General features: G+C 57.2%; 1 protein-coding gene across 10 annotated transcripts in view; it reads right to left on the bottom strand.

Annotated features, from left to right (window-relative positions):
- The window catches only part of ubap2l (ubiquitin associated protein 2-like), a 32,679-nt gene continuing 9,560 nt past the window's right edge, over window positions 1–23,119 (bottom strand). For 2 of the 10 annotated variants that reach the window (XM_015336554.2, XM_015336553.2), the window contains exons 8-30: window positions 22,601–22,645; window positions 21,378–21,487; window positions 20,527–20,586; window positions 19,386–19,438; window positions 18,703–18,788; window positions 17,032–17,206; window positions 15,789–15,990; window positions 15,311–15,666; window positions 14,215–14,387; window positions 13,364–13,577; window positions 11,569–11,608; window positions 10,992–11,178; window positions 10,515–10,584; window positions 9,675–9,918; window positions 8,939–9,027; window positions 8,772–8,825; window positions 7,235–7,316; window positions 6,806–7,026; window positions 6,598–6,703; window positions 4,978–5,136; window positions 3,340–3,407; window positions 1,920–2,114; window positions 1–1,364 (exon numbers count right to left, since the gene is read on the bottom strand). In XM_015336554.2, the coding sequence (XP_015192040.2) occupies window positions 1,269–1,364; window positions 1,920–2,114; window positions 3,340–3,407; window positions 4,978–5,136; window positions 6,598–6,703; window positions 6,806–7,026; window positions 7,235–7,316; window positions 8,772–8,825; window positions 8,939–9,027; window positions 9,675–9,918; window positions 10,515–10,584; window positions 10,992–11,178; window positions 11,569–11,608; window positions 13,364–13,577; window positions 14,215–14,387; window positions 15,311–15,666; window positions 15,789–15,990; window positions 17,032–17,206; window positions 18,703–18,788; window positions 19,386–19,438; window positions 20,527–20,586; window positions 21,378–21,487; window positions 22,601–22,645 (3,085 nt within the window). In that variant the 3' untranslated portion in view covers window positions 1–1,268. The remainder of the gene's footprint in view (window positions 1,365–1,919; window positions 2,115–3,339; window positions 3,408–4,977; window positions 5,137–6,597; window positions 6,704–6,805; window positions 7,027–7,234; window positions 7,317–8,771; window positions 8,826–8,938; window positions 9,028–9,674; window positions 9,919–10,514; window positions 10,585–10,991; window positions 11,179–11,568; window positions 11,609–13,363; window positions 13,578–14,214; window positions 14,388–15,310; window positions 15,667–15,788; window positions 15,991–17,031; window positions 17,207–18,702; window positions 18,789–19,385; window positions 19,439–20,526; window positions 20,587–21,377; window positions 21,488–22,600; window positions 22,646–23,119) is intronic. The other 8 variants (XM_015336555.2, XM_015336556.2, XM_015336561.2 and 5 more) reach the window with 8 other exon arrangements.

Here is a 23,119-nt window from a genome sequence, read left to right as displayed (position 1 = left end):
TATTAAAAAATGAGCACATCACTTTGTGACTTTTATTTTTGCTGTTGTTTTGTAAATAACCACATTTTTTTTCCTTTAAATCTTCCCCCCCCACTTTTTTTTTCTTCTTTAAAGAGTTTACCAGCTAAAAAAAAAAACAAACAAAATTACAGAAAACTCAAAATTCAGCACGGGGGGGAGGAGAGAAAAAACCCAAAGGCTGGCTATACTTACAGCGGTACAAGCGTCAAAATAAAAAATTCTTCTCGATAAAAAAAGACTCTCATCAAAAAGATGAGAAGGTCTTTTTTCTTTCTTAATATTTATATAGTTTACAAAAAAGGGAAAATATACCTTCAGATTATTGTGGGCGAGGATAGGAGGGGGAAAAAAAAGTCCACTACAGTACTCTGGTGTTTTTATATATATATACAAGACAAGTTTTATCCATTTAAATTCTTAGAACACAGTACAAAAAGAAAAATTCACTGACAAAAACCATAATACAAGTCTGTCCATATCAATTACGGTTTAGATTCCTAATAATAACAGGGATACAGAAAGGGCAGGGGTGTGGAAGCTCTATAAATATATATGCTCATACCTATAGAACCCCAGTCAATTTTGCCAATTCAAACTTCACACAAGAGAATGGGGGGGAGGGGGTATTTCTTTAAAAAAATAAATCAAAACACACACAAGAATAAATTCATGTTGCTCAGGGGAGAGAGAGAGGAAAAAAAAAGAGTCAATGATTTGGTTACTGTGAACAGTGGTTTAAGCACAACACGAGGGGAGAGACACACAGGGGTGGAGGGGGGTGTCTGTGTGTGTGTGGGAGGGGGCGGGGAGGACAGGAAGAAATATAAAAGATGCAAATAATCTCCCCCCCCCCCCCCTCCCATCTCCTGTCCCTGCCCTGCCAAAGGAAAAAAAAAACAGTAAACGAAAAACAGTCTATTTTACATATGACATACAAGTCAGAGTGAAATAATACATAAAGCTCCACTCTCTCGCTAGTTCTGCACTCTTGCACTTTTAAATTTAAGGAGGTCGCCTGTTTCGGACCCCCCCCCCCCCCTAAAAAAAACGTTCCTGCATCCCTCCCCCTCCTCACTCGTACTGCAGGTGGCACCCCCGTGTGGCGAGAGGGGGAGCTGCACACAGCCCCCCAGGGAGAGAGGGGAGGGGGGCACGGGGGCAGGGGATTCAGCCGGGGAAGGTGGGTGCGATGCGGGCAAGCCCTCCGTCACAGGGTCACGGGGTCAGAGGGCGGGGCTGCGGGGGCGTCAGTTGGCCCCCCAGTTGTAGCTGCTGTAAGCCGACTTGTTGACCTGCGATTTCTGCTGGATGGACGTCCCCTGGCTGCGCTGGCCAGAGCCGCTCTGGAAAGAGGGAGAGGGAGACGGGGGTGAGGACCGTGGCCAGCAAAGAAAAAAAAACCAGGCTGGCTGGTCAGAGGAGACCAGCAGGGTCAGCACGGCCACCCTCGTGGGACGGACCGAGCCCGGATCTGCTCAGGGCTACAGGGCCTGACCTCTTCTGCCCTCTGTGTGCCCGACAGCGGCCTCTCTCCTGGTCTCCTCTATGGCCAGCCTATCCACAGCCCTGGAGACTCTCTGTGGTCATTAACAATCCCAGTTTCCCGAAAAGAGTAGGGGTGTCACCCCAGTGTCCTGGCCAGATTTCCCCCTGGCCTTTACCAGTCATGGCCTCCTGATAATCCCCCTCTCTGAACTGGCTCCATCACTCTGCTCTCCTCCCCACTGAGAGCTGGTGTGTGGGGAGAGGACTGGTGCATCATCCAGGTGGGGCTGTACACTGGTGGCGGTGGATGGGATCCCCCATGACCTGTACAGCGCTGTGAGTGGAGTGTCCAGGAGTTATTTACCCTGCTGTCTACTTCATCCCCACCCCCCCCAGTGCCCAGCGGGCCTCACCTGTCCGTCCTGCTGCAGGTGGTGGTGCAGGATCTGGGAGTGCGGCTGCTGGTGGGGCGTCAGGATGTGCATGAAGGGGGCAGGGGGGTACCCGGCGGCCGCGGGGGGGTTCATGGGGCCCCCGCTGCCCAGCGCCGACGGCAGGCTGAAGGAAGCAGCTGGCGTGCCGGCGTGGAACCCCTGCTTGTCGAACGACTGCCGACGAGGGAGCGGGAGAAGACAGGGAGACAGGAGGACGAAACTGGTGAGCTTTAATTCAGCTGGGGAGGAGGCTTGAAGACCCACACTAATACTGGGAACTCATTTCAGCACTTCAAGGCTGGCCAGCTCGTGACAGGAACGCCGCCGCTGTGGAATCGCTGTAGGGGACTAGGAGATCAGATGCATTAAGGAAACACCTGACGGGCCGAAAGATGTCAATCTATTTTGTCTCAAACAGAGAAGAGAACGAGATACGATTCAGATATTCAAAACACCCGGGAGGCACCGACAGGAAATCCAATCAGTTGAGCAGTGTAACATGAGCCAGAGGACACAAGTGAAACTATAAAGGGCATTTAACTTTTACACAGACGGTGGTGGGTGTCTGGAACAGGTTACCCAGCCACGTTAAAACCCACATCCTGACTTCTTTCAAGAAACCGCTAGAATTGGCAGATTAATTCGCTACTTTACTAACGGGCTGGGTGGGCTGAATTAGCCCCCTCTCATTTGTAACCTTTATGTTGACACGCTACAGCAGAAGTGCCTGGCTTTAGCCCTCAAGGGGGCGCTGTCCAGCAGGTTTAATAGGTCTCTTTAAACTGCTGGCCTCTTGAGAGCAAGAAAACGCTCCGACTTGCTCAGTTTAAGGGGAACTGAAGCAGTGTTCTCATATTTCAGGGTGGGAGTCAGCAACGATGAGATCAATTTAAAACCAATAAAAGTAAGAGGTATACAGCAAAGTGTTAAACCTCCGATTTACATCACAAAATCGATGGCTTTTCGAGGTACGTGCAGCACCACGTTCCGCAAATCAGAACGAGGCAACAAAACTTCCAGTGATGTGGAGAAGCTCTATTACACTGTAAACAAGCAGACTTGTGAAAACATCTCTTTCAATCCAAAAGAAATATGGCTCTCGTCTTTGAAACTGTTTTGTTGACAAATACGACGATGGAACATTTGAGGCAAAACGTCTGCTGCCCAACCTGTCCTTATTTGCTTGCACATCACAGTACATCAGTCATGGCAGGGACTAGTGAGCAGGAAGGGCCACAGTCCCCCTTTAAGTGAGCGACTTCAACGAGGCAGTCCACGGCCCAAGCGGAAGGAGACCCAGAGAGCCAGGATGGGAACAGCGCCCCCTGCTGTACATTAGACCGGCGCAATCTGTAAGGGAACCGGGCGCAGATCGCACTGCCCGTAACGAGGTGCTCACCTGCGTCTTCGTGTAAACGGACCCGGAAATATCAGGAACTCCGGTGTTGCTGGACGTCACAGACACTCCTGCAGCAGGGAGACAGGGGAAGACGCAGGGTTACTTCGGCTTCTTCGGCCATCAAGAGAAGCCCGTGCCCCTACTCCAGAACGACCTTTGCTTGCCTAACTGAACCGATAACCGCCCCCAGACTCCTCACTGCGGCAGCTGGCTATGGAGCCCGGGAGCCCCGACATCGCCCGAGAGGCGCGGAGGGCCATGCACAGACCCAGCAGCAGCTGTCCGGTTTCTGTCGCACACACTGCCCCAGGGCCCCCACCATTGCTACGGGCCAGATGGTGTGCAGGGTTCTGCCCAGGCACACGGGCAACCCCCCCACCCTCCAGACTCCTGCAGGGAGCCAGGGGAGGTACCAAACCACAGGTGCTGCTCAGTGCACTGGTGCTGTAGCTGCAGGGTTAGGACACACAGCACTGCAGCACTGGCCCAGTACAGGGACGTCTGCAGGGGCACATCACCACTCACAAAGATGGAACCGCTGCTGACGGCTTGTTGGCTACGAGGAGGACAGACTGTTCTCAAAGGTACCGCCTGCTGGGGTTCAGGGTTTCTGCCACACCTCCTTGCTGCCACCCCCGCCCCAGGTACGACCGCGCCATTTTAAAACACCTTCCACACGGCACGCCGCAGTACGAGGGCGACAGAGGGGCGCGTGCGCATCGAAACGGCTCAGCCACGCGGCTCACTGGACACAGACCCCCGGACAGCGCCGCTCACTCAGCGGCTCCGGACTCGGAGACCAAGGCCTCCTCCTGGACAGAGCCACTCTCCGCCAGTACATTCCCAAAGAGCTCCCAGCGCATCAGGACTGCCTGGAGCAGTCTCTCTAAAACGTTACCAACCAGTAACTCTGAAAGCCAGAGAAGACTGGGCTTTTCCGTTATTAATGCAAACCCGACACAGAAATGGTTATTTTACAACCTTTGCAGTTATGAAAATTAAAGCAGCGCGCCTCTGGATCACCGTTTTCTCCATGTTCATAAGACATTCGGGAAATTGCTGTGTAAAGCAGTTTTGACAAACTGGTTTGTGCCAGCAGAGGGGAAGAGGAGAAACGAGGAGAGGAGACCATGCACAGCACAAAAGACCACCCAGCCATGCAAGAGCTGTGAGAGGGGGGAGGCAAGCGAACAGCGGGAGGGGGCAAAAGAGGCAGAAAAGTGCGATGAACAGAGGGAGAGTGGGAAAGCCAGAAGAGACAACTAGAAAGCTCGGTCAGGGTGATATGAAGGAGACGAAATTAGGAAGAAGGTGGGTGGACCGAGGAGTGGGTGTGGCATGCACAGAGGGGGGTGGGGCCAAGTGCATGGGGGCGTGTTAGGGTGGAGCTAGAAAGGGGAGTGACATGCATAGAGGAGGTGGGGCCAAGAACAAGGTGGCATGTTAGGGTGGAGCTAGAAAGGGGAGTGGCATGCACAGAGGGGGCGGGGCGTGTAAGGGTGGAGCATGCGCAAAGGAGTGGAGCATGTATAGGGGACAGGACACCATGCTAACGGGGCGAGGAGGAGTGGGGGGTATCTGGCGCGGAAGCGCGGTGGGGGAGAGGAGGAGGAGGAGGAGCGCAGCAGGGGCACTTACCCACTCCGGGCCCCGTGACGGAGCTGGCGGGCTTGTTTTGCGCAGAAGCGGCGGCGGCGGCAGCAGCAGCGGCGGCGGCGGCGGCGGCAGCGACAGCAGTGCTATATCCACCCTTACAGAAATCCCCACTCCCAGAGGCCTGGCCCAAATCCTCATAGCCTGCAATCAGACACAGCCACAGCCCGCAGCGTTAGACAGGGGAGGGGGGGCGGGGGGGTGCGAGGACTGACCAGGGCCAGGCGCAGAGTGAAAGGGTGCAGGAAAAGTGCGGAGAGGGACAGAGGGACCCGCTGGACACAAAAATAATATATATGGACATATGCAGACATATATACATATATATGAGAATCGCAGAAGCCAGCCAAGAAGCAAGATTCACAGAGGTTCTAGAAATACACCAAAAAAAAAAAAAGAAGTCCTGGGGAATTCTGGCGCACGAGCCAACGAATTCGATGCCGTTCGGCCAAAACGAATCTGCTGTCCGAGATAAAGGAAGCGAGTTCCTCAGTCCTCTCCGGGAAGAGGCCGCCCGAGTCGAGCCCCACACCCGTCCCCATCCCACGTCGACTAGCAGGTAGTGAGTGCTCCCTGCATCCCATAGACTCTCCTAAAGCCCCGAAATATTCTCACACACCCCTCCCCGCCCAGGATCGCTGTGCGGCAGGATGCAGGGTGCGAACACAAGCAGATGGCTCTCACTAGAGCCCCGGAACAAAGACGCGCATGGTTCTCGTGTCAACACCCCCCCCACGCTGTACAGGAGAATCGCACTACATCAATCAGAGTAAAATGCTGCAGAAAAAAATTCTAGCTCTGTTTTTTAAAACCAGTGATGGCACACGTGTTGGACTGAGCCCTTGGCTGCTGTGATGTCCTGAAGGGGGCGCTCTCACATACCTGCAGCCCTGAGCTAACCTGTCCTGAAGAGGGCGCTCTCACTGGGGCTGCAGCCCTACCCTACCCTGAAGGGGGCGCTCTCACTGGGGCTGCAGCCCTACCCTACCCTGCCCTGAAGGGGGCGCTCTCACTGGGGCTGCAGCCCTACCCTACCCTGAAGGGGGCGCTCTCACTGGGGCTGCAGCCCTACCCTACCCTGCCCTGAAGGGGGCGCTCTCACTGGGGCTGCAGCCCTACCCTACCCTGAAGAGGGCGCTCTCACTGGGGCTGCAGCCTTGTGCTACCCTGCCCTGAAGAGGGCGCTCTCACTGGGGCTGCAGCCCGACCCTGCCCTGCCCTGAAGGGGGTGCTCTCACTGGGGCTGCAGCCCGACCCTGCCCTGCCCTGAAGGGGGCGCTCTCACATAGCTGCACCCCTGAGCTAACCTGCCCTGAAGGGGGCGCTCTCACTGGGGCCGCAGCCCTGTGCTAACCTGTCCTGAAGGGGGCGCGCTCACATTGCCGCAGCCCGACCCTGCCCTGAAGGGGGCGCTCTCACTGGGGCCGCAGCCCTGTGCTAACCTGCCCTGAAGGGGGCGCTCTCACTGGGGCCGCAGCCCAACCCTGCCCTGAAGGGGGCGCTCTCACTGGGGCCGCAGCCCAACCCTGCCCTGAAGGGGGCGCTCTCAGTGCGCCGTGAGTGTGCCCGTTCCCCTGCTCGCTCCGCCGACGCCCGGCCTCTCACCAGTGCTGTACCCGTGGGAGCTGTACCCACTGGCCTGCTGGAAGGGCGTGGCCGAGGCGTTGACGCTGACATTCACACCGTGCTGCTTCGACGAGGTAGGAGCCACCTGCGGGGGAAGGGAGGGGCGAGGGGAAAGGCGTTACAGAGGCATCCCGAGGACACAGACCCCCCCCTCCTCCGCGAGCAAGCGGCCGCCCCCGGTGCTCACCGGGAACATGGCGGGCCCGTACTGGAAGGTGTTGGGCAGCCCCGGCACGCCGGTGTAGTAGGGCAGGCTGGTGTAGCTGTAGCCGGGCGGCAGGGCCGGGTTCAGGAAGGTCTGCTGCGTGGTGTGGTGGCCCTGGGTCTGGCTCTGCTGCGGCTGCGCCAGCGTGGTGGCCGGCGCCGGGGACGAGGCGTCCCCCCGGCCGAACTTCGTCAGGTCGCCCGCTGCAGGGAGGCGGTCAGAGGTCAGAGGAGATGGAAAGCAAGGAGAAGGGCAGGGGCGAAGGAGGGACAGCAAACCGGGAGAGAGAAGAGGACAAAGAGGGGGGGCAGGAGATCAAGAATTAGGGGGGTGAAACAATCTCCTCTAGGCCCGTCTGCCAGAAAATCCACAAAAAACCCCAATGAGAACCACGTGGCGCCGCGCTCTCACCCGAGTAGGGGTTGTTGGTCAGGCTGCCCTCTCTGCCGGTCAGCGCCGTGGTCGGTGTGGCGAAGGGGATGCTGTAATAATCCTGACGACGGACAAGAGGGAACGCCAGTCAACCAGAGTTTAATTACCAGTTCAGTCATCAATTACTAACCTCACTGCCACCCACCGGGCATGCAACCCCTGCCTGGGCGCTAGAGCCGGCCAGGAGCGCCAACAGACCCAGCCGGGTTTCCCACCTCCCACTCATGCCCTGCTCTTCCTAACAGCGTCTTCAAAAAAACAACAACTCTCCACGCAGGCCGGTTTCTTTCGGCAGACAGGCGGCACGGAGAGGGGAGAGCCACGCGCCGAGAGGGCAGGGAGAGGAACACCGAGGCCCTGCTACATCCGGGCTGCGGAACGTTTACCGCAGCCCCTACCGCGCCCCGAACCGGACGGCGCGCGCCCGCGCTGACAAGGCGCCGCTGTACAAGGCGGTTGGGAGAGCGATGCAGTTCAGTCAGCCACAAGCAGGGGGCAGGCCGCATCTGATGATCAGCTCTGCAGTTTCTGTGGCACACGCTGTCCCCCCTTAGAGGCTACGGGCCAGCCGGAAAGGGTCTACTGGTGTGCGGGAGCTGAAGAGCCACCCGGCGCGCTCCTGGCCAGTGGGGAATTAAGAGCTCTGGGTTCTAGACGCCGAGGAGCTTCCTCCTCTTCCTGCTCATCAGTTCCGCTGGCGGACTGGAGCAAACTGAGCCACAACCCAGTCCGTTAGTGCCCTTCCCAGGAAAACAGCCCTGGAGCGGAGCTGGACTACAAGTTGGAGCACTTTAAAGAGGAACTGCAGTCCCAATTTGTCAGATCGGTTCTTAAATCTCAGGAATACATACATTGACGTTACAGAATTTTTTGTACACATTTTGAATCAAGCACACAAACGTGAACTTTGCGGACAGTACTGCAAGTTGCCATGCTGTCACAAACTCTCGTCCGAGTTCCCACGAACGGGGACGTGATGCGGCCCTTCCTGCTCACTAGTCCCTGTAATGACTAATGTGATGGACGAGGTTGTGCAGCAGACATTTCACCTCAGAAATGTTCCTACGTGCAGAGTTAACAACCGGTATTCGTCGGCAAGTGGTCTGGAAGTCGAGAGCCCTATTTCTACTGGATCAAGAGAGATCTATTCACAAGCAGTGCAATAGGGCCGCTTTATCTCAGCAGAAGTTTTGTTGCCTCGTTATGAATCGCAGAGCATGGCGCTGCCCATACCTGGAAATTTCATCCCATTTTGTGATGTAAATTTGAAGTTATGCACACAGTAACTTGTAAATTACTTTCGCTGTGGCTTGAACTGCACGCATCGAGGCTGATTTTTTCCAAACCCTGAAATATAAAAATAGCGTTGCAGTTCCCCCGTTAACGAATCCTTCTCTTGATTATGCGGTAAGGAGCAGAGCCGACCCCTGGTCGCAGGACGGCCGGGCGGCCGGGCGGCGGACTGGGAACGCGCCGGCCGATCAGCGCGGTGAACCCCATGAGGTACAGGACTCACCAGGGGGATCCTGGTCTGTAGCATCTGCAAGTCGTCGTATCCGTACACCTGAGGCTGACAGAGAGAGAGAGTTACTGAGCTGCGTGCCCACTGGGGAAACTCCTAGGACATCAGCTCCCGGGAGGGCCGGGGACAGAGCAGCGGCCTGCCAGGCGGCCGACACTCACTGGGTAGGCGTGCAGGAGTCCGGGAGCCATGATGTAGGGGTTGGGCAGGAGAGGAGGAACCCCAGGCGGCAGGTTTGGGGGGGCCTTTCCTGGAAAAAAAAAAACGAACATCACAACGTAAAAAGCAGGATTAAAGAAGAAAAACGCGGGAATGCTCCGAGAGTGGCAGACCATTGACCGAGCACTGTCCGGGGGGGCTGGGCAAGACTGAGAGGCCAGCGCCAACCCTCCGGTCCACTCGAGCGGAGTCCTCGGACCCCAGGCAGGGCCTCGCCCGCGGCCCGTCCAGGACAGGCGCCGGCCCGAGCGCGGGCTGACCGCTGCGATTGCGGGTTCGAGCCCCGGGTCAGAGACCGGCAGCCTCCAAGCAACGGCGCCCAGCTGGCTGAGCACCCATGGCAGGGCAGGATCAGGGGGGCAGGGGGCTTCCCCACAGCCTGCAGTAACCCAAAACCCTTGAGAAGGATTTGAAACTGCCTCTACTAGAATAAATAAGGACCCAGACTTTGGGGAATTTCCAAGGTTAAGATTACAGCACGAGATTTCCTCTGGGCTGTCGCCTGCGATGCCCGACAACAATCCCAAAATCCGGGTGAGCATGACAAAAAAAAACTAAATTTAAAAAAAGATTCCAGGTGGGGCAGGTGCACATTAATAGTGATTCCAAATTCAAAAAGCATCAATTAAAGACCAGTAGATGGAGATGCCCCAAAGAGCAGGAGGCCTGCGATCGTACCTGAAGCGGAGGCTGCAGAGCCGCGTGACGACGATGAGTTGGAGGACGAGGAAGGCGCCGAGCTGGTGCTGTTCAGTCCGATGCCCAGACTGCTGACCGGGCCCAGGCTGGCCGACGACACCGTGCTGACTGAGGGGGGCGCGGCGGCGGCCGCCGGCACCGCGCTGGACGCGGCCGCCGACGAGGAGGAGGGGAAGGAGCTGGAGGAGGAGTGCAGGGCGGCCTCGCTGTCCACGCTCGCGTGCTGAGAGGAAACAGGGGGGCGGGAGGGGGGAGTGAGAAAGGGTTCCAACGCCAAGGGGGGTGCTGGGAATCTCGGCTGCGAGACCAGCAAGCCGGACCCTTCACTGCGAGTTCCTACTGGATAGCATTCAGTATCAAGCAGAACCATGGGCTCTCCCTAGCAGCTCTGCCGCAAAACAAAACGTGCACGAACGCCAGGCTGCCAGATTAAAATCACATTTAGGTTAACTGTAACCTGAGAGACCAACAGGGGGGAGCCATCCTAGACACAACCTGTGATCTCCACCTGTGTTGTGTCCTGGGCTGGGCCGAGGTGTGAACAGAAACGATGCATAGTGCTCCGTTTATTACACAGTTCATGACACACAGCGCCGTCAGTGTGCATGTGCGTGCAAGGGGGAGTCTGCAGAAACAGGCAACTACCTGTGAAAGCACTCAATACTGCCCCCTGGCTCCGGCTCACACACCCTGGGACAAAACGCACCAGGACCGACTTCCCTCAACACTCTCCAGCGCCAAGAGAATCCGACCAACAAAAGCACGACTGCTCTCATCTGCTCTAGGAGTCACGACGAACCCCGGCTCCCGGACTCTCACCAGTAAAGAGTTTGAAGTGCGTACTGTGGAAGAGGAAGGTGCCAGGTTGTTCGACTGCGTTGACAAGGAGCTGGGGAGACAGAAGAGGGAGAGGAGGGGTTAGTGGAGTTAGACCACTGGGAGACCCGATACGCAAGCATTCAACACCCTCCAAGGCCTTGGCAAGGTCACCCTAGCAGGTTTCTTTAGAACGAACACAGAGCCAGAGAACAATCTAATTTAAATACCAAGAACAGCAGGCGCTTCTTTACACCAAGGGTAGCGGGAGCAGGGAACATATTTGCCCAGGCCATGATGAAGCTTCTTACTAGACGCCTAGGTGAGCTCCTCCTCAGGGTCACAATCAACTTATCTAGTTAGAAGCTTAACTGAATACAAACTTATAGTAATGAAGCCACCTGGAGTGAGCAGTGTCTGACACCTGCAGAGGGAAGGGACTGGGAGAAGCTCCATACTGCGAGATGTCGTTTCACTCACTTGCTGTGCTGCTGGGGCTGCGGGGCGGAGCTGGGGGGCAGGTCCTCGCTGTGCCCCAGCGAGCTCAGGGGCGTCTGGTTGGCCGTGGTGAGGAGGGAGGAGGAGCCCGAGACGCTGTCGGTCAGGGAGGACATGCTGGAGACCACCGGAGAGTCCGATACGGATTTCACTGCAGAGCCTGCTGCAGCTGCAGGGATGGGGTGGAAGGAGAGAGTTAAACCGGATTTTAACAATCCCAACTAAACCACCTATCCTACCAGCACGCAAGAGCAGAAGACACTACACTGCTATAAAATAACCCATCAGGATAAACAAAAGCGGGAAAAAAACCTAGATCTTGGCAAAGGCCAGGCTGATAACACTCGTTACATCTGCTGTCTGCATAAACTAGAGACTTGGCTTAATCCGGCTGTGCTGTAAACCACGGCTCCACATCACTGTGGTCAGCCATGTTGCTCTGCTCCCTAGGTTTCAGGATTGTCACCCAAACTTCACTTCCTCGCCTGACTTCAAACAGCTCGTTCACAGAGACTCGCTGTAGGAAACGTTGTTCCCCCCCTCGAGCACAAAGACTTACCTTCTACAGATTGCGACGTCTGTATGGAACTGAACCCGTTCTGTCAAAATCGAGAGAGAAAGGAGTCTCAGTATTCAACTGTTCTTGTGCAAGGGGCATTGACGCATCGTGCGAAACACCAAACAAGGATTGGATCTAGGGCAAGCTACAGTTCAGAGGGCAAAGGTCAAACAGCAGCCCCTAGGAGGATCTGCACCATCTTGCTAGCTTCTATCCCACTGCATGAGCCCCACAATCATGAGACTGGACCAGTCACTTCACTGACCAGCTTCTGACCAAGAGCTGGCAGTAGGTTCACCAAGTCAGACCATTCACACAGCTGGCTGTGTTCGTCAAACTAAATCGGTTTTGTGGGGTGATGGGGTCCCCACCAGTTTGTAAGATGGCATTCACTGCTGCCCATCAGGGAGAGACTTGGTATTTAGTCCACTGCCAAAGACCCAGAGGCCAGAACTCATCAGCTAAGGGGGGGTCAAAGGTCGAGGAGCTTAACCTGCGAATAGTGAGATTGTCAAGTCTCGCCTCGATGAACGTGGTGGCTGCATGTGCGAACCCATATCCCTCACACTGCCAGGTGCAGCAAGCGAGTTACCCGGGAAGGGACAACGACAAACGGACTCTGGGCTCTGCTGCAGCGAGGGGGGGCGCCGACACCCCACCCCCACGGGCAGCAATGAGCCGTTGCCATGTGGCGGGACATGGGGACACGTCCCAGCTTCGGCCTGCGCCCATCCCACTTGGCTTCTGTCCAGGCGGGAAAGGGGAATAATTCACAGCTGCCGCCAGATCGGTGGGAGGCAGGAACCCGGGAGGACCATCTGCAGCAGAGAACCTCCACAGGCTCCAAATCGGGGCCAGAAGCCCAGATCGCAGGCCTCGGGCCCCAGGAGGCGAGCTCCGTTTCGCACCACAGCCTTACAAGCAGGCCCCAACTCCCTTTCCCCAGACTTTCACCTCCCTGGAGCAAATTAACCAAGCACAGGGCAGGCCAAGACTCTCAAGTGGCCGCCCGTAGGCCAGGTCACTCGGCACATTTCAGGGATCCCAGAAAAAGGAATGCGTGTTTGCTGCCATCTGGTGGAAAGGGAGGAGTAATCTGGCTGTTGATCAAATTGGGGGGGGTAAACAGCCCCCAGATGCTATTGCTGTTACTAGTCTAAAGGGGTCCGAAGAGTCTCACTGGAAACTAGAGACGGCACAGCCCGCGACTGCTCGGGGCTCTACGGGCCCGGCGCTGGAGCGGGTCCACGCCTGTGTACTCACGCAATGAGCTCCCAGGGCACCTTCGCTCAGACTGCCACTGGTCCACTGACCGCCGAGACGATTTCGGGGGGAGGAAATGGATATTGCCATCACAACAGGAGCCGGCCAGATCACCAGCGACTCGACACAGCCCAGGATAGGCAGAGCCCGGCTGTAGCACCCCCCGAGGGCGAAGACGCCAGCGAGGAGGGGTTCTGAAGAACAAGCGCCCCCCCGACTCCACCCCCGCCCCACCTGATTACCAGCCCCCCCAGTGTTTCAGTAACACGGCTGTGACTGAGCTTTACTGGCACTGCTGATGCCCCTGGGACAGTGACCATAAGAGAGAGATTGTGAAAAGAAGATGTGTGAGAGGAGAGAAAATGGGGAGAGAAGGAGTAGCACCACCACTGCATGAAGCGGGGTGCAGTACAGGGCTGACCCACGTGCTGGGGCCACAGAGGGCAGCACCCCGTCTTTCCTCCAAGAGAAAAGGAGCGCATGCCAGATGTGAGGATTGATCTCGGCCGTGACACCCCGCTACCGGCCTCACCTTGCTGGGCTGCAGGTCCTTCTGCGGGGACGAGGACACGGAGGAGGGGTACCGCCGGGTCTGCGTGGAGCGCTGCTCGTACAGGGTGGCCTGGCCTGCGCCCCCGCTGGCCGCCGCCGGCTGGGGAGGGTACGAGGGGCCCCCGCCGGGGAGGGCGCTGCTCTGGTACCCCGAGTCCTGGCTGGGGTTCGAGGAGATCGTGGGCGCTGACTCACTGAGGGAGGGAGAGGAGGGGAAAGGTTTAAGTTGCAGCTGGGGCCAGTAGGGGGCGCCCACCCGACTGTCCGAGTGGGTCCTAACGGCCCTGTATAGCGACGAGGACACTATACTGTAAAAAGGCGCCATCTTTTGGATGAGACATAAAAACAGAGGTCCTGACTCTCTATGGACATTAAAAACCCCAGGGCTTTTCTTGAAAACACTAGGGGTTTTACCCTGGTGCCCTGGCCAAATATCCCCCCTGACCTGGACTTCCTAGTAACCCCCCTCTCTGAACTGGCTTCATCACTCTGCTCTCCTCCCCACTGAGAGCTGGTGTGTGGGGAGAGGACTGGTGCATCATCCAGGTGGGGCCACACACTGGTGGTGGTGGTGGAGGGGATCCCTATTATCTGCAGAGCGCTGTGAGTGGAGTGTCCAAGAAAGCGCTGTGTAAATGTAAGGATAATAATTTCATAGTCGTACTCCAGAACTTTACAAAGCACAGCCACTGTCTGGAGCGAGCAAACGTGTAGAGACCAAATCTTGAAGCCTGAGGGCCGACAACTAGGAAGGGCCCTTCCTGGCTCCGTCACAGCGGCTGGGAGGACCTGTTCTGCTCCGATTCGGACCCGGCTGGCACTGCGGCGCACCTGGCAGAGCTGGTGTAGAGGCTGTTCTGGGGCTGGCTAGGGGGGGCGCTGGTGGCTGGCGTGGGCTCGTACTCCGGCAGCACCGGCTCGGACCCGAACTGCAGGGCCCCGAACTGTAGGTTCAGGCCCGCTATGTCCGCTGTTCCCGGCATCTCCACCGCCAGAGAAGGGATCTGCATTCAGAGAGGAGGGGGGAAATCAAAGCCCAAGTTTAGCTGAATCGATACCACTGCACAAACCCAGCTGAGCACCCCCCGCGTTCATGTGGTCCCACTGTCCGACCGCCCCCAACACTTCCCAGCAGCCATATCACCCTGCAACTCACAACCGCAGGCCACTGGAGCTCAGCAGCTGTGAGCCTGGTCAGTACCTGGAGGGGAGACCTCCTGGGAAAGACTAAGGCTGCTGCTGCTGGAAGAGGTGTTAGCGTGACCAGTAGGGGGCGCTCACCCTGCGGTCTGTGTGGGTCCTAATGCCCCAGTACAGCGACGGGGACACTACACTATAAAAAGGTGCCGTCCTTCAGATGAGATGTAAAATCGAGGTCCTGACTCTGTGGTCATTAAAAATACCAGGGTGTTTTCTTGAAAAGAGTAGGGGTGTTACCCCGGCATCCTGGACAAGTTTCCCTCCTGGCCTTCACCAGTCACGGCCTCCTAATAATCCCCATCTATGAACTGGCTTCATCACTCTGCTCTCCTCCCCACTGAGAGCTGGTGTGTGGGGAGAGGACTGGAGAATCATCCAGGTGGGGGCTGCACACTGGTGGTGGTGGAGGGGATCCCCATTATCCATAAAGCGCTTTGAGTGGAGTGTCCAGAAAAGCTCTATATAAGTGTAAGCTATTATTACCTTTCTGTCCCCAGTACAAACAAACCCAGGAAAAAGGATCCAACTTACTATTGTTACACAGCCTACTACTGAATCCCTCTCTCACTCTGGACACACCATATCCATACCCACGCCCTCATCTCCTCCTCCTCTACCGGCGACTTAACAGAAATGAGGGGGGGTGGGGGGCTGCAAACGTTTCCCCCTGCCACCCCTTATCTCCCCCCCAGTGCGGGGTAGGGGGCATGCGGACAGGGGGCCGTACCTTCGTGGTGATGGAGGTCCTCTTCTTGTGCTGCTTGAGCTTGTGCTGCTGCAGGGGCTGCGGGCTGGACGACTGGTTGTCTGATGAGCCGGGGGACATCTGCGGCCCCGGGGGGCCGGCGCTGGGGGGTTTGGGCAGCGGCGAGGAGGAGGAGGAGGAGGAAGAGGGTGGCACCACGGCGGCCGGGGCAGCTGGAGGCGGGAGGGGCGCGGAGGAAGAGGAGGAGGAGACCCCTCCGGGGGCAGCGGGGCCCTTGTCCTGCTGCAGGAAGGCCTCCATCATGGAGGAGGAAGGCTGGTAGGACTGGCGCTTGCCGAAGGGACTGTGGATCGAGGGCTCGGACTGCGGCTTCATGTCTGGATCGGGGGAGGGCAGACGGAGAAGAAAGCACAGGTTAAAGAGGAAACAACCGAGCGCATCAGCAGCACAAGTAACGTGAACTGGTTGACAAACATCTTTGCCCTCCCCAGGAGCTCACCATACTGCGCCAGCGAGGAGGAGGGGTTGTCCCAGGTGGAGGAAGGGGGGTTTGAGGGGGCCGACTGGGAGTGCTGTGCGGCCAGCTGGGCCAGAGCCTGGGCCGTCTTGAACTGCTCCAGGAACTGAGAGCCGCTGGTCGTCCCTCCGCTGCCCCCCTTGGGCTCCCCCACGTCGCCAAAGCCCTTGCCCAGCATGCTGACCTGCAGGAGGGAGAAGAGGACACATGGAGGAACAGGAATGAAGTAAGGGAAAAGCCATGAAATTCCCATCACGTTCCCAGTCTGGTCCACCTGGATGCTTCACCTATGGCCTCATCCTGAACGCCAGCAGTGCGACGGCTCACCTGAAACCTCAGTACGCCCTGCACGTCTCACTGGTACAGCTGTAAGCTTCACTCGTGATGACAAGGCGGTTGGGAGAGCGATGCAGTTCAGCCAGCCACAGGCAGGGGGCAGGCTGCATCTGATGATCAGCTCTGCAGTTTCTGTGGCACACGCTGTCCCCCCTTTGAGGCTACGGGCCAGCCGGAAAGGGTCTACTGGTGTGCGGGAGCTGTACCCTGTATCGCCCAGCACCCCCCGGCTTCGCAAGAATCCCAGGTGAGCAATAAGTAAGACTGCCTTGAAAGGGGGTGCCCGCAACTGTAATGTTGCCTGCCAGGGTTAGATCACAGTCACCGCCGTCCTCTTAACTGAAGCAGTGCCCACTGACGCAAATGTATTTGGGTCTGGCAGCTGCGATCTCCGTTCTGGAAGAGCCAGAGGGGATTCTCCCTGTGTCAGTCATCTCGGGACGTACAGGTGAAGGGCAGCTTGCGCCCGCTCTGTTGATCCATTCGACCCGACGGGTGAGCCCCGTCCCCCAACACCACGCCTGTCCCAGGCTGGAGCAGGATGAGGAACTGCAGCAGGCTCCTGCAGGACCCTTATCGTCATGCTGCTGCAGGGCCGAGGTCTTTGGATAGGGAGAGACGCCCTGCAGTCCCCGCCGGAGTTTTTCCAGCCTCCTCACCTCCCCCCATTCCAACATGCCACAGGGCGGAAGGGTCTGGCCACGATGCCAGTGTGATAGGGTTTGCCCACAACCAGAGCAGTGGGCCCCTAGACAGCCTCTCCCGACGAGGCTCGGCCACGACCTTCCCTACACAGACCCCGCCCCAGGAAGCGAGGTCAGTGGGCGATCTTCCTCTTTTGGGTCGTTCCCACCCACACCAGGGCCGAGCGCTCCAGCGGCGGCCTTACCATGCTGTGCTGGGCGAAGGCAGCGTTGGAGGGGGGCTGGGGCAGTGGGCCCTGCTTGGAGTTGCTGAAGACCAGCGACTGGGAGAGCGAGGGCGGCTGGGAGGCCTCCAGGGAGGTGGCCTCGCTCTCCGAGGAGGAGGGGGGTGTCTTCCCCAGCAGCACCGCCAGGTCGATCCTGAGGGGCACAGGGGGAGCAGAGGGTTAAGATTAAACCTGGACACGATTTAACATCGGGATGTGGGGGGGGGTGGGGGGTGGGGGGTGGGTGTGAGACTAGAGCCCGGGAGAGATTTACTGGTTCGTGCAGTAAAGACGGGGATGGTGGGAAACTTTCAGGACAGGGCGAGCGGAGAGGACTGCCCAGCTGGTAGCAGCCCACAGTTGACAGCTTTGCTGTGAAGGCCGACCGAGTCTCCCCCCCTCAGCGACTCGAGGATGACGAGCGGCCCTTTCCTCAAGGAAATCCGTTTTGGAAACACGGCCCTGAACTCCCCTTTTTCTAGTGCAGAAGTGGCGACAGAGGCTGACCGCCCTCACTCAACATTCAAACTCAATTAGCCTCCCCCCACCACGCACCATACTTTTCTTCCTGAGGGGCTCCTATCTGTAAACTGGTTTGTAATCCAAATGCATTCCCCCAGAACCAAGATGCCCCTCCCTGCCATTCCAACCCTCTGACCTCTCACCCGTTGTGAAATGAACTGGAAAAATAAAATCCTTTAAAAAAAAACATCTACGACAGGATCTCCATCAGCACTGAGCAACACCAATCGACTCCATATCGGAGTGTGTGGGAATGTAAAGGCTGACAGTTAAATATGACTTATTACGCTCTGAAAGCCAGTGGGCACAGTGAGAAGTTTTGCGCATGATGACTTCTGTACAAGGCGGTTGGGAGAGCGATGCAGTTCAGCCAGCCTCAGGCAGGGGGCAGGCCGCATCTGATGATCAGCTCTGCAGTTTCTGTGGCACACGCTGTCCCCCCTTTGAGGCTACGGGCCAGCCGGAAAGGGTCTACTGGTGTGCGGGGAAAAATAGCAGCTGTAGCCCTAGCCCAGCACCGCACTGAATGACAACCCGGAACCAGGCCGGCTCACGCGTGGGGACTGGACTGGCGACGCCGACCAGGCCCCCCTCCCCATCGCCTGCGCCAGACTGCTGGAGCAGCTCCAGCCCCTGCCAGGACCTGGGCGCAGGCGAATTCGGGTCATGGGCTCGCTAAGCTCCAGAGAGCTGGGCACTTCCACTCCAAAAACGTACAGAAAGAGGGGTCAACGCCAACTGAATGACGTCGATTGACATGACGCACTTTACACTATTCCAATGCTAAACCACGTGATAGAGGGAGCGAGTGGAGACAACCATCACTTCCATACTGCTAGTGTCTAGAACAGCCGCTCGACAGCGTAGGATTATTGATCGGGAGCAGCTAGAGTCTATCTCAAGCACGTTGGTCCAGCTCGTTTTTCATTCGTCACTAGAGTTCCCCTCCTTCGGAGGCCCTAGGCACCGTGCCTACAAACCCGGCGGGGCCAGAGGCAGGGGGTCTCGTCCCCCCTGCCGCTCGCTCGGCTCAGCGGGCTGCGGCTGTCCCAAGTGTCTAAGGGATAGGAGGGGGAAGACACCGGCCCGCGACCCCCCTCCTCCCCCTCTCTCCGCCCGAGTCCGTACCTCTGGCCGGCCGTAATTGTCACGTTCTCCGGAGGCAGGGGGATGGTGGACACGCTGGAGGCTGTGAATATCTTGGTCTCCGAAAGCTGGGGGAAGAAAATAAAGAGGAGGCGGGGGGGGGACATTAAAAACAAACCGTCAAGAACAGCCGCCGCATGTTTCACTGTCCAGGCTGCGATAATGGGGGGGATTTCTCTGCGTTTCTCACCGGTTTTCCGTTCAACATCTCTGGAAGAGACGGATTACTGGCGGGAGGACTGTTCGGATTTTGATTTAGTTTAAGGGCGAGCGTTAAGTGCTCAGCTCCAAGGGTTTTTATGCTTTTCAGGGAGAAAGGTGCCCCTCAGCTGGGATGCTGTTGGCAAGGTTCTGGGGAGAAGACAAGACACCCGCCTGAGCCCCCTGTACAGCTGCCTCGGTCAAGAGGAGCAGCTGCTGGCAATGTTATTACATGACCCTGTGGCCGTCAGAAAGGTGAGCACAGAGCCACACTTCTGATCTTCTGGGGACCCCAGTCTCGTTGGCACAAGGGCAACGTGGGTAATACAGCCCGTGTTCAAACCCACCCCACCGGTCAAGGCTGGGGGACAGCGCCCTCGCGCCCGGTGGCGAGCGATCAGACAGCATGGGCGAGCCGAGAGAATGCAGACCCCCCCGCCCATGCCCATCACCCCGATACTCACGTCTTCGTTCCAGTCCTCGGTGCCCCACTCCTCGGTGGCCGTCCTCCAAGCGCCTGGGGGCAGCAGGGGAAACAGACACGAGAGAGAGAGATAAGAGAAAACCCTGAGACGGACGGACAGGTTAAACAGGGGCAGGGGAGACTGATTTATTCTTCCTCCTCCACACCACAGCAGCTCTGGAAACACGGCACGCACAGCTCAGTGAGGGTGGATTTTAAGAGCAGCTAAACGAGCAGAGCCTTCGCACTAAATATCTGCAGGTCTGTCATTTCTGCACCCCAGGGTCAACGAGGGAGACCAAAGAGCTGCGTGCTCACAGCTTAATCGCCACCTGATCCGTTTATAGGGAGTTTCAGAAGGCAGAGTCAGGTGTGGGGTGGCTGAGAACATGGACTTGTGAAAGGAACGTCTCCCCCCCCCAAGACAATGAGCATGGAAAATTATGGGATTGTAATATACAGAGAGTAAAAGAAAAATAACCAAAAGCTAAGGGGTGTCTTATCTCCAGGACCTCAAGCTTCACTGGAAAGGGAGTTTTCAGTAGATTCAAGGACAGTTCTGCAAAACATGGACAGCGATCAAGGCCCAGGGCTGATACACCAGGAGGGTCCAAGTTGAATTCCCCCAAGCTCTGACCTTCACCGAACAATAAGTTTGTGTTCTGTCCTTCAGGACCAACCGGTTTTACTCTTCTCATACTAAAGGGCATAAATTAAATTGGCTATATTACTCTGCTCTCCTCCCCACTGAGAGCTGATGTGTGGGGAGCGTTGTGGTGCACTATGGCTGCTGTTGCATGACCCAGGTGGGGCTGCACACTGGGATCCCCATTACTATAAAGTGCTTCGAGTGGAGTGTCCAGAAAAGCGCTATATAAGTGTAAGCAATCATTATAATTATTAAAAATGGCTCTTTCTGTACCATTCCAGGCCTGGGTCTTGAAGGAAAACAAAGGGTACCGAACAAATATCCGCTCAAGACCTGGAGACAGACAACATTCCCAGGAAAAACAAGATCCAAGCAATCTTCCTTCCACAGTACCATGCCTTATATCCACAGATATTAACATTTAAAAAAAACAAATTCGAACAAATCAAGAAAAGTTATCCGGGGCAATGCTGCACCTGGATAATTATCGTACCAGGAGCAGAGTCAAATTTTCTGGGATAATTTGTCCCCTCACCCCCAGAGAACTCAAGCCCTGGAAGGGAAGAGAGAGACAAAGACGAAAATGAGGCAAAAAGAAAACAACCGCAGCAGCCTCCTACACCCAGAGCGAGCAGGGCAGGAGACAACACGCCCCCGGCCTCCCGGCCCTCCGGCACGACACGCAAAACTTCCGCACACACCTGCGGATACCGCGTCAAACCAAAACGCACCGACAACACAAGGGCCAGGGATTACAAACGCTTATGAGGCTGAGAAAAAATGAGCAATGAAAGAACTTTCAAGCCCAAAACCATTAAAAACGTAAAGGGCGGTGCAGCACTGATCGTATACTCCGCAGGGGTTTCAGAGAAGTGACAGCTCGAACCCCCTGCTCTCCCCCAGACTCCTCTACAGTATCACCAGGGGTCTGTATCTCCCGCCTCAGTGTTTGGGCCTGTGCTGTGCCACGGCTCACAGTAACTTTCTGTTTTAGAAACACGTTCCACTGTAAATGACTCGACGAGCCCTGATCTGGGCCTGAACTTACTCAAAGCCCACAGCCCGGCTCTGCTGCTCGATGCCACTGGGGCATAAGGGGGGCCTGTAAACCTTTCGGCCTCTCGGTTAAGAGCTAGAAATCGTCGACACCTCGGCTTGTAGTGGCCCCCCTGTACTCGAGCGGTGAACCCCAGTTCTACCCTCAGCAGTGCAGCTCTGCGGCCAGTAGGTGGCGCCCAGGCTCGAACCCGCCGCCGGTGAACCGCAGAGCTCCGCCGACCTCCCCCCCGAACAAGACTGCAGGGCCCTGGGTCGAAGACGGAGACCTCGCTTCCTAAGACTTACGGGCGCCATCGTCGGGTTCGAAGCTGCCCGTGTTGTTCCACGTGTTGCTGCCTCCACTGTAGCTCTCCTCCGTGCTCGCGGGCTCGGCGTAGTCGGCGGGGTTGAAGGTCCTGCCGGCGAGAGAGAAAAAAGGCCGCCCCGGTTACCGTACAGCCCGCTCCCCCTCCCCTTTCCTCCCCACCCAGCGGCCCCGCGACACCCGCTCTCCCGCGGAAACAGGCCCGCCTACAAAACCCACGCTCCCGAGAGGCTGCGTCGGGCCGCCGGGGCCTTCTTCGCCCTGGCGATGGCGGGGGCGTGGCGGACGGGATTCCTATCAACTCCAGACCAGGCTGCCGCCTCTAAGGGCCCTTGGCTTTCCTGGGAGAGCAGTTAGCAGGTCTGATTGCGCCGAGCAAGAAGCCCCATCACCACCCACCCCCACCCCCCCAAAAATTGCAGCAATGAATAAAAGGGACTCGATCTAAAACAGCATCTGAGAAGGTCTGCCATCTTCCTTACACGGCACGCAAGAAAGCGGAATTAACTTGGCATGACGGTAGAGGCTCACGGAGGCGTTAACGGCACCAGCACGAGGGCCTGTGGGGTGAGAGAGCCAAGATGGCTACGGCTACAGCACCTCCACCTCCTCCTCCTCCTCCTCCCCCCCTTCCCCCCCACAGCTTCTGACGCCCGTCCGCCCTGCACTGAGGGACGGCGGAGATGTGGCCCTGAAAGCAAAACAGCGCCTCGTTCGGCAGTTCCCAGGGGGCAGTGGGGCCGGCCCTCCCCGTCATGCCAAGGGTCCACGTGATTCGCACTCCGCTCCAACCCCCCCCCCCCCCGACACCAAAAACACAAACCGGCGCGAGGTCACACTAAGGAGCGAGACACCCCGAGACCCGTTCCTGGAGAGCGCCCACCGGGAGCTGGGAGAAGGTGGTCCAATAGAGCCAATCTGGGTCGCCCACACCTTAGATGGGACAATCTGCTCACACAGCAGCACCCCAGGACCTAGAACACCCCGCCCTCAAATTCTGAGCGTGCTGAGCTACTGAGCCAGGCACACCAAACAGCTGTTCAATTCTCCTCAGAGTGTAAGACGACAATCACGATAATTAAACCGCCCACTCCCAACCCCCCCCCCCGCCCCCCACCCCACCCCACTTCTCCCTTCTCTCTGCCCTGCTCGGCCACGTGTCTGAGCGTCGGACTGTACGGGGCACGCCATTCACAATACTCACCCGTCGTCTCCTGAAAAATCATATCTTGACCCCTTATCAATCTGGCTTTAGAGGAAAAACAAATGTAAAAATTACGGCAGGCCGGGCAGCACAGAGTGAAAATAAAACAGCACGAGTCGTCCAAGGGGGGGGGCAAAGTTTAAATTTTCAGTTAAGAGTGAAACAAGACATGTACAGAGCCCGGAGATGGCTCTGGGCTATGATGTGCCACTGGATACTCGCGGTCCCAGATACCGAGGCCGATCGGTTCCTAAAGGAGGCACGGCTGTGCACTGTGGGACAGGAGTGTCGACATTTTCACAGAGTTCCACTGCATGCAAGGAATTCAAGAACAAAACACTGCATGTCAAAAGCACCCAGGAGGGGAAAAAAAAAAACCTTGCAGCTGACCCACCCCGGCAGGCCCGCCTGCGTCCACGCCAACGCGGACCGCTCCCACGGGTTAGTCTGGCTGCACAGACATTACTGCAACACACATCGCCCCCCCCCCCCCAACAGGGGCAACCCCGATTAGTCAGT

Source organism: Lepisosteus oculatus, chromosome 27 (assembly GCF_040954835.1).
Source record: "Lepisosteus oculatus isolate fLepOcu1 chromosome 27, fLepOcu1.hap2, whole genome shotgun sequence".
NCBI lineage: Eukaryota > Metazoa > Chordata > Actinopteri > Semionotiformes > Lepisosteidae > Lepisosteus > Lepisosteus oculatus.
This window is presented reverse-complemented; position numbering and strand designations above follow the sequence as displayed.